The 18,864-nt window shown below is 33.5% G+C and overlaps 1 protein-coding gene across 11 annotated transcripts in view; it reads right to left on the minus strand.

The window, feature by feature from the left end:
* Positions 1–2,789: 2,789 nt before the first annotated feature.
* Positions 2,790–18,864, minus strand: part of LOC144980502 (uncharacterized) — a 136,668-nt gene continuing 120,593 nt past the window's right edge. For all 11 annotated transcript variants that reach the window (XM_078928133.1, XM_078928132.1, XM_078928127.1 and 8 more), the window contains 5 exons: positions 18,333–18,488; positions 17,090–17,206; positions 15,141–15,253; positions 8,548–8,707; positions 2,790–5,120 (listed from right to left, as the gene is read on the minus strand). In XM_078928133.1, the coding sequence (XP_078784259.1) occupies positions 4,872–5,120; positions 8,548–8,707; positions 15,141–15,253; positions 17,090–17,206; positions 18,333–18,488 (795 nt within the window). In that variant the 3' untranslated portion in view covers positions 2,790–4,871. The remainder of the gene's footprint in view (positions 5,121–8,547; positions 8,708–15,140; positions 15,254–17,089; positions 17,207–18,332; positions 18,489–18,864) is intronic.

The raw sequence follows: 18,864 nt of genomic DNA on the forward strand, positions 1-18,864 counted from the left end.
AACACAACAATATTTACCGTCATTCTCACTTGGCCATATATTCATGATATAAAATCATCCTAACTTTTTTTTTCCATCAGATGTTTCTTTCTCCTTACTGGTTGTCAAGTCTTTCAATTTCGCTTTTGAGTTCATGCCAAAAAGTCGTTAATCTGACGTTCGCCACAAAAATACTCTTTAAAAAAAGTTATTTGTAAACTTGAAGGAAACAAAACGGGGTTTATCCGTTACAATTAAATAATGTAAAACAGAACAATAAATCTGACGATCTAGTTCCAACAGAACAGCAGAATTTGTTTCACAAAGGTTTAAAATGTGTGGACAGGGTATCAACGTTGTCCTCACTTTTCACCAACACTTTACATATAATTTAACACTACAAATAATTGCCATAATACGCTTCAACAGTCGTGACGTCACTTCCCTCGTAATGATGCATAGTAACTTAGTAACTGGTTCTTAACTATCGGAACAATAGAGAATGCCCTTATGTAATACTTCTCCCACGTGCATAAAAGTGTTTCCATTTTATACATTCTGATCACATGACATGTGAAAAAGTTATAGCCAGCATGAAGAATAAAAAAGTACCTAATTTCTTTGTCTACAACCAAGCTGCTGGTTGCTGGACGGACGTGACATCAGATTATTGAATCCTATTCTCTTTCTAACTTCGTCTCATAAACATCTTCAAATCATTTTATTTGCATGTCTATTTTATCTTACGCAAGGCCGTTCTTGTACGGATTTATCAAACCCGGCAAAGAAATATAATATCTTTTTTCAATTCGTTGTATGTATTCAAAGTCAGGTAAACGTTTTTCACTTTAAACAAATCACCATGAACAAAATGATGAAAAAAAAACTCAATTAAATTACATACACACCCACTCCACCAATCAACACAAACACACCACAATCACAAACACACACACACCACAATCACAAACACACACACACACCACAATCACAAACACACACACACCACAATCACACGCACACATATATACGCATACACATGATTTATTAGAAAAGTGTTCAAGAGAACCCGAGTTGTTATTGAATTTATTTTTTTTGGATTCAAACTGAATGTAACGACAATATAAAAAAAAAGAAACTTAAAAAAGAACAATCTGACAACTCTTACTTCGGTCAAATCTGATATGGCTCGTAATTGCCAGATATAGAAAATAAGTATGAGAATGAAATAATGTAAATCGCCATAATGATTATATCATATTATGTTATATATTATATACATTTTGATATTAAACTTCGCTTTTGGTGATTTCTGACGGTGTTTTACATTCACCATAGAATGAGACAGAGAGAGAGAGAGATCATGAAATATGAATATGGATAATAGATAGTAAAAATGAATGAGAAGGCACTGGTCTAAAAAAATAATATAAATCCAAAAGATGTATAAATAGAAACAGTGTCAGACAAAGTAGTAGAAAGAAAAACAAAAGAAAAGATAAACTCCCGAAAAACCAGTCTTCTTCTTTCGGAAAAATTGATTTTAAATTATTATTATTATTTTATTTGGGGGGGGGGGTATTTATCTTGTAGTTTTCTTCTCACTTTGGGCGGCACTGTATTACGGAATATACACAACTGATATTATATCTACAGGGGTGTCCATAGAGTAAGGGTTGATGGTATTGATTGGTTCACAACTCCTTCACTATTGAAATTCAATCGAATTGTATAGTGACAATAGGCGACTTCCTTCATCAGTTATTACAACTTATCTCTCTCAGCCAAATCTATAGATGCTATGCATATAGGTAAAATACTCACAACATCTGTCAGCCGGATAAAACAAATCACCAAACAAAAGTATGTATCTATGTGTAACTTTGAACGTTAATCATCTGATATAACTTAGTGAAAATTAATTTACCAAAATGGCTGTCTAAAAAAAACAAACAAACAAAAAAAAAAAACAAAAAAACAAAAACAAAAAAAAACAAAGAGCTGAGTGACGTCAAATTCGTTCCTTCTATACAGCCTATAGCGTGAATAAATAAATAGTGAATGAAGTACAACATCTACCCAGCCTTCGTGAACACCCTGTAATTCACGAATACAATATGAACTACAATATAATGATAAGAGTATTGAACATTGTATACTTCCGGTGGCGCTTAATGGCGACGCTTGGTTTTTCATTGCTCTGTTATTAGCTCTGTTGTTATTATTATTATACACGTATAAAAACATTTTCATAGTTTTTACATTGTTTAACTAACTCAGCCCTAAAAACGACTATATCCGTAATATACCCGTGTTACCTTTTTACCCCATGCCTATTTATTACTTTTTTCTGAGACAAATTATACGCGTAGTATCAAAGCTAATGTTTATTAGTTTTTACATGTTAATGATAGTTGAATAAAACTATCTATGTATATGCTCGTTTTTAATACATTTTTTTTCCAATTTTGAAAAGTAGCAAAAATCTCCTGGATTGAGTGAGTTAACACACCTATAACAATTTTTCCTCAAAGTAAGATGCATATCAATGTAATCCATGGAATGTTCATTCTTTTCTAAAATCAGTTTCCGTATTATATTTTTTCAAACTATGAAAGGATTTCGCCTAAAAGTTGACTAAAATTGTCAATTTGATTACTATACATTACAAAAATGTTTTTAAAATGGTATTAGAATGGGTTTAAAATTAAAAATGCATCCTTATATTATATATATATATATATATATATATAATATATATATATATATATATTATATATATATATATATATAATATAATAAGTGAGTAATGTAATTAGGCTATAAATGAGACAGCAGTATAAAAATGAACGACATCATAAAGATATGAATTATATCATAAAATATACACAAACAATACAATGATTGATAATAAAAATTTAGAATTTCATTGTATCATAATTTAAACTAAATACATATTTAACACTTACTTAAAACGCACTTATCACCTAAAGGTTATCTTTATCATTAAGGAAATCAAATCATTTATTTTTGATCAGCATTTTTTAACAAGCATTCCATTATCAAAAAATCATATGAGGATTACATAATCAATGATAATTATTGATTAATCTGTTAGCACCTTATTGATAATACAAATTCCAAATCATCACGTCATAAGTAAAACTAATCGACAGCTATATCTCACAGGGTCACTGCTTGAAAATTTTTTTTTTAAAGTCCTTGAATTTACCCAAGTATTAAATTGGGGGGTAGCGTGACTTAGCGGTACGGTCTTTGCTTCGTACCCGAAAGGTACTGAATTCGATCACCCGCCGCCCCTCCGCTGTCTGGGCTTGAGCAAAAAACCATTTTCTCAAGCCAAATATTATAATCATACTCTATAAATATTATTCTCGTTTCTACATCAAGCATTGAATAAATAGCCAAAGATTTTAAATGAACACGTCCGCAAAATGTTAAATTTTTCTGAGATAGAATTAAAGTTACAATTTTTAAAAAAATGATCAAACATTTTTACCCCATAAACTAATTCAAAAATAAAAAGACAGTTAACTGCTATATCTGAAATTTTTCTGTTCAGATACGATAGGGGGGGGGGTGGCATTGGACATCTATGTCAATCACGTAAGTTATCAAAAGAAATTTATTTGATTTAATATTTTTAAAATGTACTCTTAATGAAGACGGATAACAGCATGTTTTTGCTTGCCCATTTCAGGAAATGTTACACTGAATTATACTCGTATTGATTTGAATTCAATCTTATGAAGAAAAAAATGCTTGTCCTATGTACTGATCAGCATGTATAAGCATTGAAAATTAAAAAAAAAAAATTAGGTAAATTAAAAAAAATAAGAATAATTTAATTAAAAATAATAATCTTTAATATTTAGTGATATCATTTAGCCTTTTCAACTTTTTGAACAATACAAATAATATAAGACATTAACTTCAGTTTTACAGCAGATCATACATAATATACTCCATATAATACACCAAGCTCATGCGCGTTGCAATAAACCAAAAGATTTAATCATGTGTCTCTTATCCTTAGAATTGATCTAAACGCTTGTAACCAGCGCACATTATTAAAATTAAAATTTGAAAAAACAAAAAACAAAACAAAAACGACGAAAGGAGTTAAAATTGACACATTCAGGTTCATTAATCTATCTTCTTATAGATTATCTCCCTTACTTGTTTCAATTATCTATATATAGGTAAGGGGGATAAATCTAGCTATTAATTCAAACGTTGTCACTAAGAACACGTATCCATATCTGAATTCATCTTATTTAGTAATCTTAAAAACTGTCGTACTTTCAAAAAAAAATATATATATACTTATGGCTTTTATAATGTGACCACTGAATTATATTGACACCGTCTATTGAGGAAACTTTGCCTTAAAGGGAAACCTTGATGTGAATTTAGATCATTGTATGTTTTAAATCATCTCAGATTTGTTGCAGTTATTGAATCCGTTAACTCTCTCCTTACCAGCCATTGTCAGGATTTTCCCCAAATCTTCACACCCAACTAACACAAAAATATATTTTTATCACTCAAACACAATAGCAGTAAGTTCTTGCGATACATAATTTCTTTAGCAAAACATGCTCTACAACACAATGTTCATTTTCTTTAAATTTTATGATGTACACGAGAAAATGGAATAAATAAAATGTTGGTTGTATCGTAATGAATGTGACGATTAATTTCCTATAGTTGGTAAGGAGAGGATTAAACACTAGAATTTTCATTAAAGGAAAAAACTGCCACAAAATGAAACAATCTCTAATTGGTATAACTTCAAATAGGCCAAGTTTCTCCCCTTTTGACAAAGTGACCCCAGTTCACGGTATTTCTCTAACTACCATGCTATGGAATTACTTTTTGAAAGCTTTGGCAGCTTTTACTGCACGCATTATTTTACTCTTGGCACTGGCCAGCTTTTCAACGATGATAGTGTTCTCGGGGTTGACCTCCAACTTGCTGGGATCGGTGATGACTCTTGCCTTGATGAACCCTTTCATGATGGCCTCTTGAACTCCGACCTTGACCCCTGTCAAATTGTTAATGTACTGCCCTGTCTCCTTGTCCAACAAACCGTCTCTCACAGCATCGGCAAAGGAAACCTGAGGATGGAACAAAGACAGTCTATAAATATACTCCTCCTCCTCCTTAACCGCATCCTCCTCCTCCTCCTCCTCCTCCTCCTTCTTCTTCTTCTTCTTCTTCTTCTTCTTCTTCTTCTTCTTCTTCTTCTTCTTCTTCTTCTTCTTCTTCTTCTTCTTCTTCTTCTTCTTCTCTTCTTCTTCTTCTTCTTCTTCTTCTTTCAACTTATTACGCAATCTGCTGTGTTACCATAGTGAATGCCACATCTCCATGCAGGGACGGCTGGTAATAATGGGCAGGGTGGGCAAATACCAGCCTGTTTTTTTCAAGTTATAAGCTGTATTACCAGGTCCGAAATAATCTAATCTAAATTAGATAATTTCAAAAGTTACTACTTAAACTTGATACTTCGTACTGAAATCAATTTGTGTGTATTTTTGATAGATTGCGAATGACCATGCACCCCGTAATGCATAAACCAGGATACGCTCCTGTTCTTTTTATCAACACCCCCCCCCCCCTCCCCTCCCCAACCACTCCACTCCGCCCACATCGTCATCTCATCGTCACGTCGCCTGACGGTGAACTAACTCCGATTTTTGCTGTCTGGCCTCTCTAGTACTAGGTCGGGCTAATTCAAATGAGCCCACCTTAATAACCAGTGAACACTGAATAGAGCTTTTGGCAAACGAACTTTTTCTTATTTATTGCCTTACTTGTGCTGGTACCATTGATGTAATGACTTTGGGAAGGTTCCAGTATTGAATTAAATTTATTAACTTACTAATATTATATCAATTTAGTATTAATTTGTGTTGTTTTTATATATTTGTTTATCCATTTAAATTATTTCTTTTTTTTCTCGTTTTCTTTAAGTACTTCTCAAAACTCATTTATTTAAATTGTTTTCTTATTTGTTTTTTGTTGTTTTTTTTGTTTTTGTTTTTTAACAAATTAATTTGTTAGTTCTTTTTTTTATTATTCTTAAAGTAATTACCGCTGTATTTTTATTGCCAGACTAAATAATTTTGCAAAACAATGTAATTTTCTATTGTATTTCCTCTAATAAAACAAAACATTTTATTCAAAAGTCACGACTAAATAAATATTAATACAACCACCATTTTGGTTTTCTCAACAATTGAATTAGTATACGAGAAATACTCTTCTGAGTAAGGAGAGAGTTGAATTCTAAGTTATAGAGGAAATAAAGACGTTTAAAGGAAGGGTGGGCAGATTCCGTACTTGCCCGTCCTGAAGCTAATACATACATAAGATAGTTCGCGACGAAGAGGCGGGAAGCTAGGGGTTGGTTGGGGAAGGAGCATAGCACTCTTGTATAGATAGCATTGGGAAGGAGTAAAGATAACACGGTCGTTATTGTGATAGTATAACGAATGCATGAGGAGAGATTGATAACATTCTTTTGTCTTAATTGTATTGTGTGAATTATTGGCGAAAGCCTAAGATTAAATAAACTTTGTAATATCGTATGGTGGTAACCATCATTGTCGACGACATCGTGGTTGTCATCATCATCATCATCATCATCATCATCATCATCATCATCATCATCATCATCATCATTAACAACAACAACAACAACAACAACAACAACAACAACAACAACAACAACAATATTAACAACAAGTACAACAATCGTCTCCACAACTATCATTCTAACCAACAGCACCACCAAAACCACTATCATAATTACATCCTCCCTCACCGCCTCGTCTTCCTCCTCCTCCTCCACCACCACCACCACCGCTACCACTATTCCAACCACTACCACCACCGGCACAATCATTCTAACCACCAAGACAGCAGTAAAAATGATGCAATTTCAGCTCTGAATGAAACTCGAGTCATATCGCTGTTGTTGCTTCTCGATGAAAACTTTAAGGTTACTACATACTACTGAAAACCAGTAATGTAACAGAAATATTAATCTCGCCGTTGAGGGATTAAAGCATCTCTTTAATTTTTCGAGTGAACGAAATGGACTTCTATTGTCAAGGTGTTGTCGCATTATGTCTCGTCGCTTTAGTTTTTAGTTGTATTCTCTTTCGTGATTATTTTTTGATTACGTTTGGAATAATTGAAATCTACTGGTATTGTCATTTCATTGTGAATGTGATTATTTGTGGTTGAAATATTTTTTTTAAAGGTGAAAAAAAAATTATAATTAAAAAAATAAATAAATAAATAAATAATATATATATATATATATATATATATATATATATATATATATATATATATATATATATATATATATATATATATATATATATGACCGGATCATCTTTGCCCAACCACTGTAAATAGGCTAGAACCGCCACTGTCTCCATGTATCTCGGTTAAATTATGTGCCATCTTCCTCCATGCCCAGTTCTTTCATATCGTCCTTTACTCTATCCATCTATCTCCTCTTCGGACGTTCCTTTTTTTTTCGTTTTCCCGCTAATTGTATAGCGAATATTTTCTTCCCTACATACTAATCTATAAATACACTATGATAAAAATAACCGAAACATAACATGAATCAGTGTTGTGCCTGCTTATATGCGCACGTAATCAGACACCAATGGTGCAGCTACAAAGACTATTAATTTGATTCTGTGGTCAAGTCAGTATAAAATGTCAATTAAAAATACAAACATTACAAGACTGTCTTTCAATCTTTGTTGAATTTACTCATGAAAAAAAATGTCATCTTTAAAAAAAAGCACAGTGATAATAATCTGATGCAGATGTGGGATGATGAGAAACTAGGTTTGTGGCTTTACTTTTAAAACTCCTCTCAAGAAAAAACGATAAATCAAGGATATCCCGCAAAAAAAAAACAATAAAAAGGCAAGTGCGACCGACCCATCCCTTCAGACCACTGATTAGATCTGAATAGAGTGTGTATGAAACTGTGCCAGACAGACATAAACAACAATAAAGAAAAATACAAGAAGAAACCATCTCCAAAAACCCCATCCCTGTCGGAGCTGACAAGCTAATCTTTTGGGATGATTTTTACATTGTATTTTTCTTTCTTGCTTTGTCTGGCACTTAGGGAAGCCTGTATTATTATATGGAAATATTTCGTGCAAAGCTTCTCTTCATCAAATGTTGCCACTCTTAATTCATAGAAAAGGATACATATCCATCTAGATTGCCCTCAACTGTTGCCTTTAAACAGCCAATGCTTTCAACTTTTAAAAAAACCAACCAAAAGATTTCAAATAGTCGGTTTTCAGGCTTTAGGGGGACATCCCTGGGCATCGTTGCATGCACTCTTTTTCAGATCTTTGTTTTACACCAGTGCCTGCTCCCTTATTCTGGAAATCAAGAATGAGAGCAAATAATATCGGAAATTTCTTGATAAAATTGGAAGGATTGGCAGGTTTGTTTTGGAATAGAGGAGAGAAAGAAGGGGTTTGGCTACGACCCTACCTTTGCCTTCTTCTTCTGATCAGCAACTCCATGCACGGCGTACGTCTTTGTGACACACTCGGGTTTGGCAAGATTGGCTCCTTCAATCTCGTGGTACTCCACGTGTACGAGACCTGAGTGGATGGCGTCTATGATGGGCAATGATTGTCCGTCTTTGTCCCTGGGAATGACATTTGTTTAGAGATACTGGTTTAGAGACTCGTTTAATTTTATTGTCTACTTTTGAATATAAACAGACTTTCTCAATTTGCATGGAATAAAATTGAATATCAAGCGAATGCTGCTTTAGGTGTTATAAAAATCATGCAATAGATAAACAAATAAAATAAAATAATACCATGCATTTGATTAAATCATGCAAAACCAAAACAAAACTCAACAACAACAACAAAGAATTAACGTACATTAAAAGTAAAATAAAAATAAAAGCGAATAATGACCTCCAAAAAAATAAAACTCAACGGAAAGCAAAATTAATTAAAAATTAGCCATGGACCAAAGATCATGCTTTTTTAAACAGATTAACGGCCGTACTCTAGACAAGCGCGTATCTCAAAAGTTGGCCAGAAAACTCGTCCTTCAAAAATATCGATCGATTTAAATGACCCTCATATCTTGGTATAATCTCACGAGGTCCCAGGTTTGAGAGAATTTCTTTTTGCCAAGACGAGAGTCATTTACATCGATCTGTATTTGAAAGACGAGTTTTCTGGCCAAATATTTAAATACGTATCTTTCCAGAACACGACGTGCTAAAGAAAAATAAAATAAAATAGAAGCAGTTTACTGCAGTTTCTGGAGCTTGATACCAAATCTATTGTAACAGTTACAAGCTTTAAAATATCACTCACAGTTATTTGAATTTTGCATACAAAAAAAGGGAAATTCGTGCATCATTTCATCAATATATAATCCAATAAAATATTCGAAGGCATATTTAATTAATAAGAATGATTATACCGTAGTAACCAAATTTAGTTTTAAAACTGTAGGGAAGAAGCGAGTATATTTATTTAGAACATATCTACTATTGTACCGTAATGCATCATAATTCTTCAATCATTCGCCCAACAAGCCAACTAGAACCAAATGTTTAGGTATTTTAGGCTACACAGTAGGTTGTCTATTCGACGCCTTTTACCACTGAACTAGGGGAGAAACTCCGTGTGATATCAAATCCTCAAATCCTCTACTCTACTCTTTTGGTTCCTAAATTATTGGAAGTGTGTATGTATGTAACCAGTCCTTCGGAGCACTGATAATGGATAGGTTACATAATAAAGGTAGCATAACTTTTTCAGTAGCAAGATGTATAGGACTTAAGGGACGTAAACGAGCGAGAATGGATGGTCAATAATGACGACCAACACATTACACTAATTAATTAATTAATTATGCCTTTAGCGCCACGATATCATAAGATATCGTCGCCTAGGCATTTCACGAAGGAATATAGATAACTCATCAAACAAGATGTCTGATGTCAACAGGAATCACCCATGTTGTCCAAGTGAGCAAATTGGGGGTTAATAATCTTGCTCAAAGAAAAAAAAGACGAAAGTGCCTGAAGCGGGACTCGAACCCGGGTCATCCGGATCACAGTGCAATGCCTTAACCACTCGGCCACTATTAAGAATAGAAAAGGAGATGCCATCACTCTGAAACCAGAAGATGAATTCCACACGGTGTGTATCCAGTCCTCCGAAAGTGGGGGGAGGGGGCTGGGGGTGAGGGGAGGGGGGGGGCTGGGGGGTGAGGGGGGGGGGTACACTTCCAATAAAATAGGTACCAGTTTTTTTGACATTACATTTTTCTTCCCTATTGTGACGATATCTGATATATGTGACCCTTCGCCTCAAAACGGTATTAAGTCGGGTTGGTTAAAATTTTGAAAATTGAATTTATAGCCAGAAATATCAGACTTGTGTTGAGTTTTTACGTTTTATTGAGGAGAATGGATATCACATTTTTAGGTGCTAATAATAATAATAAATGGCATTTATATAGCGCTTTACCCCGTTGTCACAGGCTCTAAGCGCTTTACAGTGATATAAAACAAAACATATTACAGTGAGACAAGTGTGAAGGAAACGTGATACGAATTCAATTTAACAACAACAAAATATGAAAATAATATTGCAACATTATGACGTAAAAAGATAAAACTTTAAGCGAGATTTGAACGTTGTCAACGAATCCGAGCATCTCACGTGTGACGGGAGAGAGTTCCAAAAATGGGGGGCCGAAAATTGAAAAGACTGTTCACCTATTTTACGCAACGGCTTAGGTTTGACAAGGATTGATTGGTCATTGCTTGACCTCAAGTTTCTATTGGGGACATATATGTTTAGAAGGTCTTTAATATAGGAGGGACTGTTCGTGCTTAGGGATTTGTAGACAACAGTACAAATCTTATAGGCAACTCTTTTTTCAACAGGAAGCCAATGTAACTCACGGAGAAGAAGAGTTGCTGACGGGTATTTTTTGTTATTGCGTACAATGAGCCTGGCTGCGTTATTTTGAGCAACCTGAAGTTTGCTAATTTTGTCTTTAGTTAAATTCGCCCAAAGGGAGTTACAATAGTCCAATTTAGATAAAACCAAGGAATTAATTAAAAGTTCTGTTATATGCTTCGGTATTAAATTACGAATTTTGCTTATTTTTTTCATTTCTATGTACATAGATTGTATGGTGTTATTCACGTGGCTTGTCATGGAAAGATCTTTATCAATGATGACGCCAAGGTTTTTTGCTTTATTTGAAAATTCTATTGTGCTATTTCCGAGAGTAATTAGTGATTTATTTGCCTGTTTAAGGATACTCGGTCTTCCACACATTAAAATCTCAGTTTTACTATCATTTAATTTTAACTTATTGTGGTACATCCAAGATTTAATCTCATTAAAACAGCTCGTAATTCGTTGTATTAAGAACTGTAAATTACTAAGGGGTGCTGAATCATATTTTGCGTATCATCTGCATAAAAATGATAACTCAGATTGAATCTGGATATCACACTAGAAAGGGGCTGCATATATACTGCCACCAATTTATATTTTTGACCAGTTTCATAATAAATTCGGCTTTTAGGCATGTGGTTCGTCCGACATAATACCGTTTTGAGACGATGGGTCACATATAAAAAGCACACAAAATAGACTTGTCTGTCTTATATTCCAACACAACCATGTGAGGAACAAACGGTGTGAAAGATAAGTAATGCCACAATTTTGTGTGTGAATTTTTTTGACTTGAACGAATAACAGGGTGTAAGATAATATAAGCTAAAATGAATATGTTAAAATGAAAATGTAAAACTACATCTAAACTAAATTAAACATATTATTATGTACTACACATTTATGAGATGATAAATATACATAATGTGATAGAAGATAGGAAAATATTGAAGAAATTAGTTGATATATTTTCTTTTTTTTTAGATAGTCGAAAAGTGAAAGTGTATGTATCTAATGAAATATAAAGGTTTATATTTTTAGTGACTACAAATATTTAACAAATATCTAAATCTAGATACCTTTAAGATACACAAATCATACGATAAATATCATGAAAAACATCTTATTCAAAACAGCGGTTTAAAAACCAACAAACTGGAGTTTACACAAGATTGAGATTGATAACTTTTTCTCCCTATTCTTTCTTCCCTGTTAAAAATTATAGGTTCACATTGTTTTGCTTTTTCAAAAATATTTTGAAAAAATATCTTGTCCAATGTTCTTTCTCTAAAGTGTGGGGAAAGGTGAAATCTATAATATGATGTACATTTTACTATATTTGTTTAAATGCAAATATTGCTGCTCGAAGCTCGGAGAAATAAATAACAATGTGAAATTGAATGTAAGCTTCAATTGAATATACGAAAACAGATAAAATGGACGTTTAGGGTTTCCCCTTTATCAACAATACAGGATGAATGAAACACTACAGACGAATGAGATACATTATCACATTATCTCATTCGTCTGTGGTGTTTCATTCATCCTGTATTGTTGATAAAGGGGAAACCCTAAACGTCCATTTTATCTGTTTTCGTATATTCAATTGAAGCTTACATTCAATTGCACATGGGTATTTATATATTTGTTTAATATCGTTCAATGGAGGGTGGGGGTGGGGGTGGGGGGGGGGGCGTTACACTCCGGGACAGGTCTTGGTTACCCCAACAGGCCTTACTCACCCCGCCCATTCCACGGTATTCAGTTTGATATATAAATGTTCGTAGCTAGAAACAAGGTAGATGTCAGTCTAGGTATATCACATTTAGTTTGTAATCGTATAATATGGTACGTGTTTATAAACGATTTTATTATACATTATAATCGCAGGGACAAAAATATTGCAGCAAAAATTCAGACAATTTTAACGTTGAAAACACGCGATTGATTTTTTTAAAATTAAGTCATTTGACTGTTTCTATGATAAATAGACGAGGCCTTCATATAAAAATGGCTCATTCAAGAACAATTATTTGGCGTAGATCTAGTTTGTATGCCTATAAAGAGACGAAGAAGAATGAATATAACAGTCTCAAAAAAAAAAAAGAACTGAATGCTACATACAGAATGTTTTGGGATAAAAAGGCATCTTCAGCCAATAAAAAAACCCAGTACATTAATTAATTAACCGGCATTAATACAAGACTTTAAATCCAGACAGACAGCAGAAAAGTACTTGGTATTGACATGTCTTGTCAGAAAGTACAACGACACTGTAGATTGTTTCAAGACTGTAATAGATTGTAAGAAATACTGAAAAAGATTAGAACAACACAGTATAAAAAAAAAAACAAAAAAAAAAACAAAAACCAACAAATAAAACCCCATTGAAATCTCAGAATTGAACGTTTTGCGATAAAAATCCAATACTCTTTTTCAGCCAACAATAATTGTTAAGTATTAAGTGTTGAGTATTTTATTATTTTTGGTTGTGAAGTTTAATTCCTTTTTCTTCAAATACTGTTAAATATACTATTGATGTTTAATTTATTTTAAAAATGTGGAGAAATTTATTTGGCAGATGTATCTCATATCGTTGAATTCTTATACTTATAGCTGTTTGAATTTTTGTTGCAATAGCTTTGTCCCTCAGCATATGCGTTTTAAATAATATAGTCATCTACTAATAATAAAAACTATTACCATCTGAATTTACAAGACTACAACACTCACCCTTTCCTTATTGGATGCAATAGTAATAAATACGAGAGGAAGTTTACTTTATGAATAATAAGCATACGACTTTATATATACAATATTCTGTTGTTATTCCACAACACAATCTGACTGAGATAACTTGTATAAAACATTCATTATATGCTTAATATAACAAGCTGCATATAGTCACCAATTAAGCATAATATTTTTTAAATATATTATTTTCAGTTAATAAAACACACCAAACAATCAAAGCAATAGGAAAAACAACAACGACAAAAAAAAATTACATTGAGAAACGCTAAATTCAAATATTCTGTGTCAACCGTATTAATCTGTCAATCAGGTACAATGTGAAGACCTTAATGTTAATCATGATTCTAATACTAATGATACTGATGATCAATTTTTTTCTTAATTAATATTTACTTATTCAAAAAAAAAAACAGAATAAGTAAAGACAGCCAGCAAAATTAGAAGTAGGATCATCAATTTTTTTTAAAATGACATCTCGCCTGTGTTTTGTATAATCTTTTAAAAGCAAATATCAATAATTGATTTACTGTAATATGTTGTTGTATCTTATCATCTGACGGCAATTAATTGTTGTTAAATACTTCAGATTCCTTTGTAAAATCTACAATGATTGGGTCACTGCATCTGTCAGTTTTAGAGGAATGCCCTTTGATAGCGTCCTATTACAAATTATGCCTTACTTGTAATGGGTACTGCCTGTGATAGCGTCCTATTACAAATTATGCCTTACTTGTAATGGGTACTGCCTTTGATAGCGTCCTATTACAAATTATGCCTTACTTGTAATGGGTACTGCCTGTGATAGCGTCCTATTACAAATTATGCCTTACTTGTAATGGGTACTGCCTTTGATAGCGTCCTATTACAAATTATGCCTTACTTGTAATGGGTACTACCTGTGATAGCGTCCTATTACAAATTATGCCTTATTTGTAATGGGTACTGCCTTTGATAGCGTCCTATTACAAATTATGCCTTACTTGTAATGGGTACTACCTGTGATAGCGTCCTATTACAAATTATGCCTTACTTGTAATGGGTACTGCCTGTGATAGCGTCCTATTACAAATTATGCCTTACTTGTAATGGGTACTACCTGTGATAGCGTCCTATTACAAATTATGCCTTATTTGTAATGGGTACTGCCTATGATAGCGTCCTATTACAAATTATGCCTTACTTGTAATGGGTACTGCCTATGATAGCGTCCTATTACAAATTATGCCTTACTTGTAATGGGTACTGCCTATGATAGCGTCCTATTACAAATTATGCCTTATTTGTAATGGGTACTGCCTTTGATAGCGTCCTATTACAAATTATGCCTTACTTGTAATGGGTACTGCCTTTGATAGCGTCCTATTACAAATTATGCCTTACTTGTAATGGGTACTGTGGGAGTCCAGAATCTTTCTCTTGACTGCTTCTCCCACGCTAATCTTTTCATCTGTCTTGGGGTCCACCACTTCTTTGATGGTGTAGGGTCTCGTCTCCTGGTGATAGGATAATAATAATAATAATAATAATAATAATAATAATAATAATAATAATAATAATAATAATAATAATAATATAATAATAATAATAATAATAATAATAATAATAATAATAATAATAATAATATTAATAATAAATATATAATAATAATAATAAATAATAATAATAATAAAAATAATAATAATAATAATAATAATAAAATAATAATAATAATAATAATAATAATAATAATAATAATAATAATAATAATAATAATAATAATAATAATAACAATAATAATAATACAAATTTATAAAGCGCTCATTCTCGTGTAAAACACAAGCTCTGCTGGGCCCTTTACAATATAAATTATACAGTTAGTACAATGAAACATTTAACATAGAAACACATTGGCGATTTGGGGGGGGGGGGGGGGGGCGGGGGGGGGGGGGGAGGGGTTGGCAGAGGCCATGAAGTCCTAGTAGTTCACGTTTTTAGCAGAGGCCATTATGTTATCATTCTACATACAATAAAGTAAAAGGAACCGTTTATTTCAGTGCTACAAGTAAGCTCTGCTTACAAGATGTGAATATCACAGCTTGAAAACAAAAACAAAAAAAAAGAAAAGAAAAACACACCAAAAACAAAAAAAGAAAGAAAAAAAACAGAAGACTAAACAGAGAACGTTTTAGACTCAAAACCCTTCTCCAGCCAACAAAAAAACACCAACTAAAACGACAATATTTCAAGCTCAATCCAAACAAATTGGATAAAAGATCTCTGATTCTAGTTTATGTCAGTGCTACAAAGTAAGCTCTACTGACAAGATTTGGATATTGCAGCTTAAAAAAAAAAAAAATAATAAGAACAGATGACTAAACAGAGACTGTTTTGGACTCGAACCCCTTCTTCAGCCAACAAAAGAAACAACTAAAAACGACAATATTTCACGCTAAATCCAAACAGACTGGATAAAAGATAATAATATCTGTATGTGCAGTCAGGAAAAATACATAAAACAGACATGAAGTAGAACTTCAGAACTGCCATTAGGGCCTTGAAGCTGGAGTTTATCCCTGTGTCTCTATATATAGTGTGAAGTGGGCAATAGCAATTGCTTGCTACCCAATGTATTGGATGCTAGTCTATCGGAAATGAGGAAAACAGACTCCACCCAGTAGGAATGAAAAAGTGAGCTTCATTTCTTCGTCACAACTTCATCACCACAATAAGATTATCATCTATCATGGCTTGTACTCTTGAGCACGTTGCCGGTCAGCTGTCTCCACGACTTACGATCCTCTGCGGTGCGCATGAAATCTGTGTTGCTTTTAAAATCACATTCGGCCATTCTTAGGTTATTTAAATATGTCATTCTCTGTCTTCCTCTAGATCTCTTTCCTTCGATCATCCCAGATCAGATGATACCAACTTTTCCTTTCCGCCTCTTCTCCACACATGTCCCAGACATCGTAACTGCCTCTTTCTGATGGTATCTACTTTACTTCAAGATGAACTTATGATTGCCAATAATTGACGTCATTCTATGCATACAATTATTGTACCCTTAACTCACTCAACCCTGACACCGACTATATCCGTAGTTTACCCGGGTTACTTTTACCCCATGCCTATTTATTCTGAGACAAATGATAGGCGTAGTATCGAAGCTCTAATAGTTTTATAGTTTTTGCATGTTAATGGTAGTTGAATAAAACTATTTGTGTACATGCTCATTTTTAATACATTTTTTTCTAATTTTGAAAAGTAGCAAAAATCTCTAGGATTGAGTGAGTTAAGAAGACAAATCCATTGAACATCTTATAACAATTAAATCTATGTCCAGCACCCACCTTTGTGATTTTGATAGTAATGAGTCCATAGGAATTTTGTTCCTCTCTGATCTTCTTCCTACTGACAAACTCCATAATGATTCGCCCCTCGTTCATGGCTTCAGGCATCGGCATTGACTGTGAAACGATAAAAAAGAGAAACAGTTATAATATACTTAGAGGACTTGTTGTTTGTTTGTTTTAAGGGATTTACAGCGCTTGCAACACATTTAGGTCATATCAGCGCCAGTAAAAAGGAAAAAAATGGGATAGTAAAAAGTTCTAGAATTACAATTAAAGCACCTAAGATAAAGTAAGACATAGGGGAACTGAGAAAAATAGGGATCAGATGTAGATTCCAAGAGCATACCACCAATGTACTTAGTTTGAGATCACCTATAAGTCTCATCCGGACATAAGAACAAAATCCAACAAAGAGGAATACACTCAAATACTTACACTATACATTCAAAATGACAAATATAATAATAAATAACAGAGAGATGATATACAAGGAAATAAATATATTCTCCCAAAACAATAACTATCCATTTGACTGTTTCTCTCCCAGCCAGGACTCCGGCCAGGGCCAGGACAAAACCAAGTAATCTCATTCCAAGACAAAGACAGAAAGCATGTTGGAAAACAGATATAAGGGGATAGAAGACACAGTATGTACCTCCCTGCCCACTATGGGAGGTCAGGAACACCACCCAGTATGAGGACTTGGAAGTGAAAGAAGAATTATTGGTTGTATTACAACTAAAAAAAAAACAATATTATTTTTTAATTTGGCCAGAAAACTCATTCTTCATATATCAATGGATTAAAATGACCCTCGTCTTGGCAAAAAATACCCTCTCAAACCTGGGGTTTCGTGAAAAAGGCGTCATGGCTCGTCCTACATGTTAAATGTAGCTGTTGGCTTTGGAAACCATGTAAAGCGCTTTGAGCACGTTTAGTAGATGTTGTGATGTATAAAAAAATAATAATAAATAAATGAACAAATAAATAAATAAATAAATAAATAAATAAAATAACAATTCTCTTTATTCATCCCATAGGGGAAATTTATCTCTAGGGTCTATTCCAAGGGAAGAATGGAATAACTCAGGCGTCAGTCGCAGTGCAGCGCGGCAAATTGAACTAGGGCGAGGTGACTCCGATCGGACTCCGGACTCCGTACTTTTCGGATACGAAGCAAAGTATAAAAGCTCAGGTTAAATTATCAAGTTGGACAAATTATACACAAAGACCAACTGACCTTTCCAGTGACAGGATTGTTGTAAGTATTCTTGGTCTGATCCACAATGCCAAGCATGATGGCCTCTTGAAGGGTCAACTTGGTCCTGTCGTCTCTGGGGTCAAGGACACCTGTGATGATGAATGTGTGCTGCTCTTCTTCTAGGGTGGAAGTAACCTGGAATAGAAATGACGATGGTGGATGATATTAATGATGATGATGATGATGATGATGATGATGATGATGATGATGATGATAATGGTGATGATGATGATGATGATGGTGATGATGATGATGATGATATTGGTGATGATGATGATGATGATGATGATGATGATGATGAGGATGATGATGATGATGGTAATGATGATGATGATGATGGTGATATGATGATGGTGATGATGATGATGATGATGATGATGATGATGATGATGATGATGGTGATATGATGATGGTGATGATGATGATGATGATGATGATGATGATGATGATGATGGTGATGATGGTGATGATGATGATGCTGATGATGATGATGATGATGATGATGATGATG

This window comes from Berghia stephanieae, chromosome 10, assembly GCF_034508935.2.
Source record: "Berghia stephanieae isolate SIO BIC M18660-M18661 chromosome 10, UCSD_Bste_1.3, whole genome shotgun sequence".
NCBI lineage: Eukaryota > Metazoa > Mollusca > Gastropoda > Nudibranchia > Aeolidiidae > Berghia > Berghia stephanieae.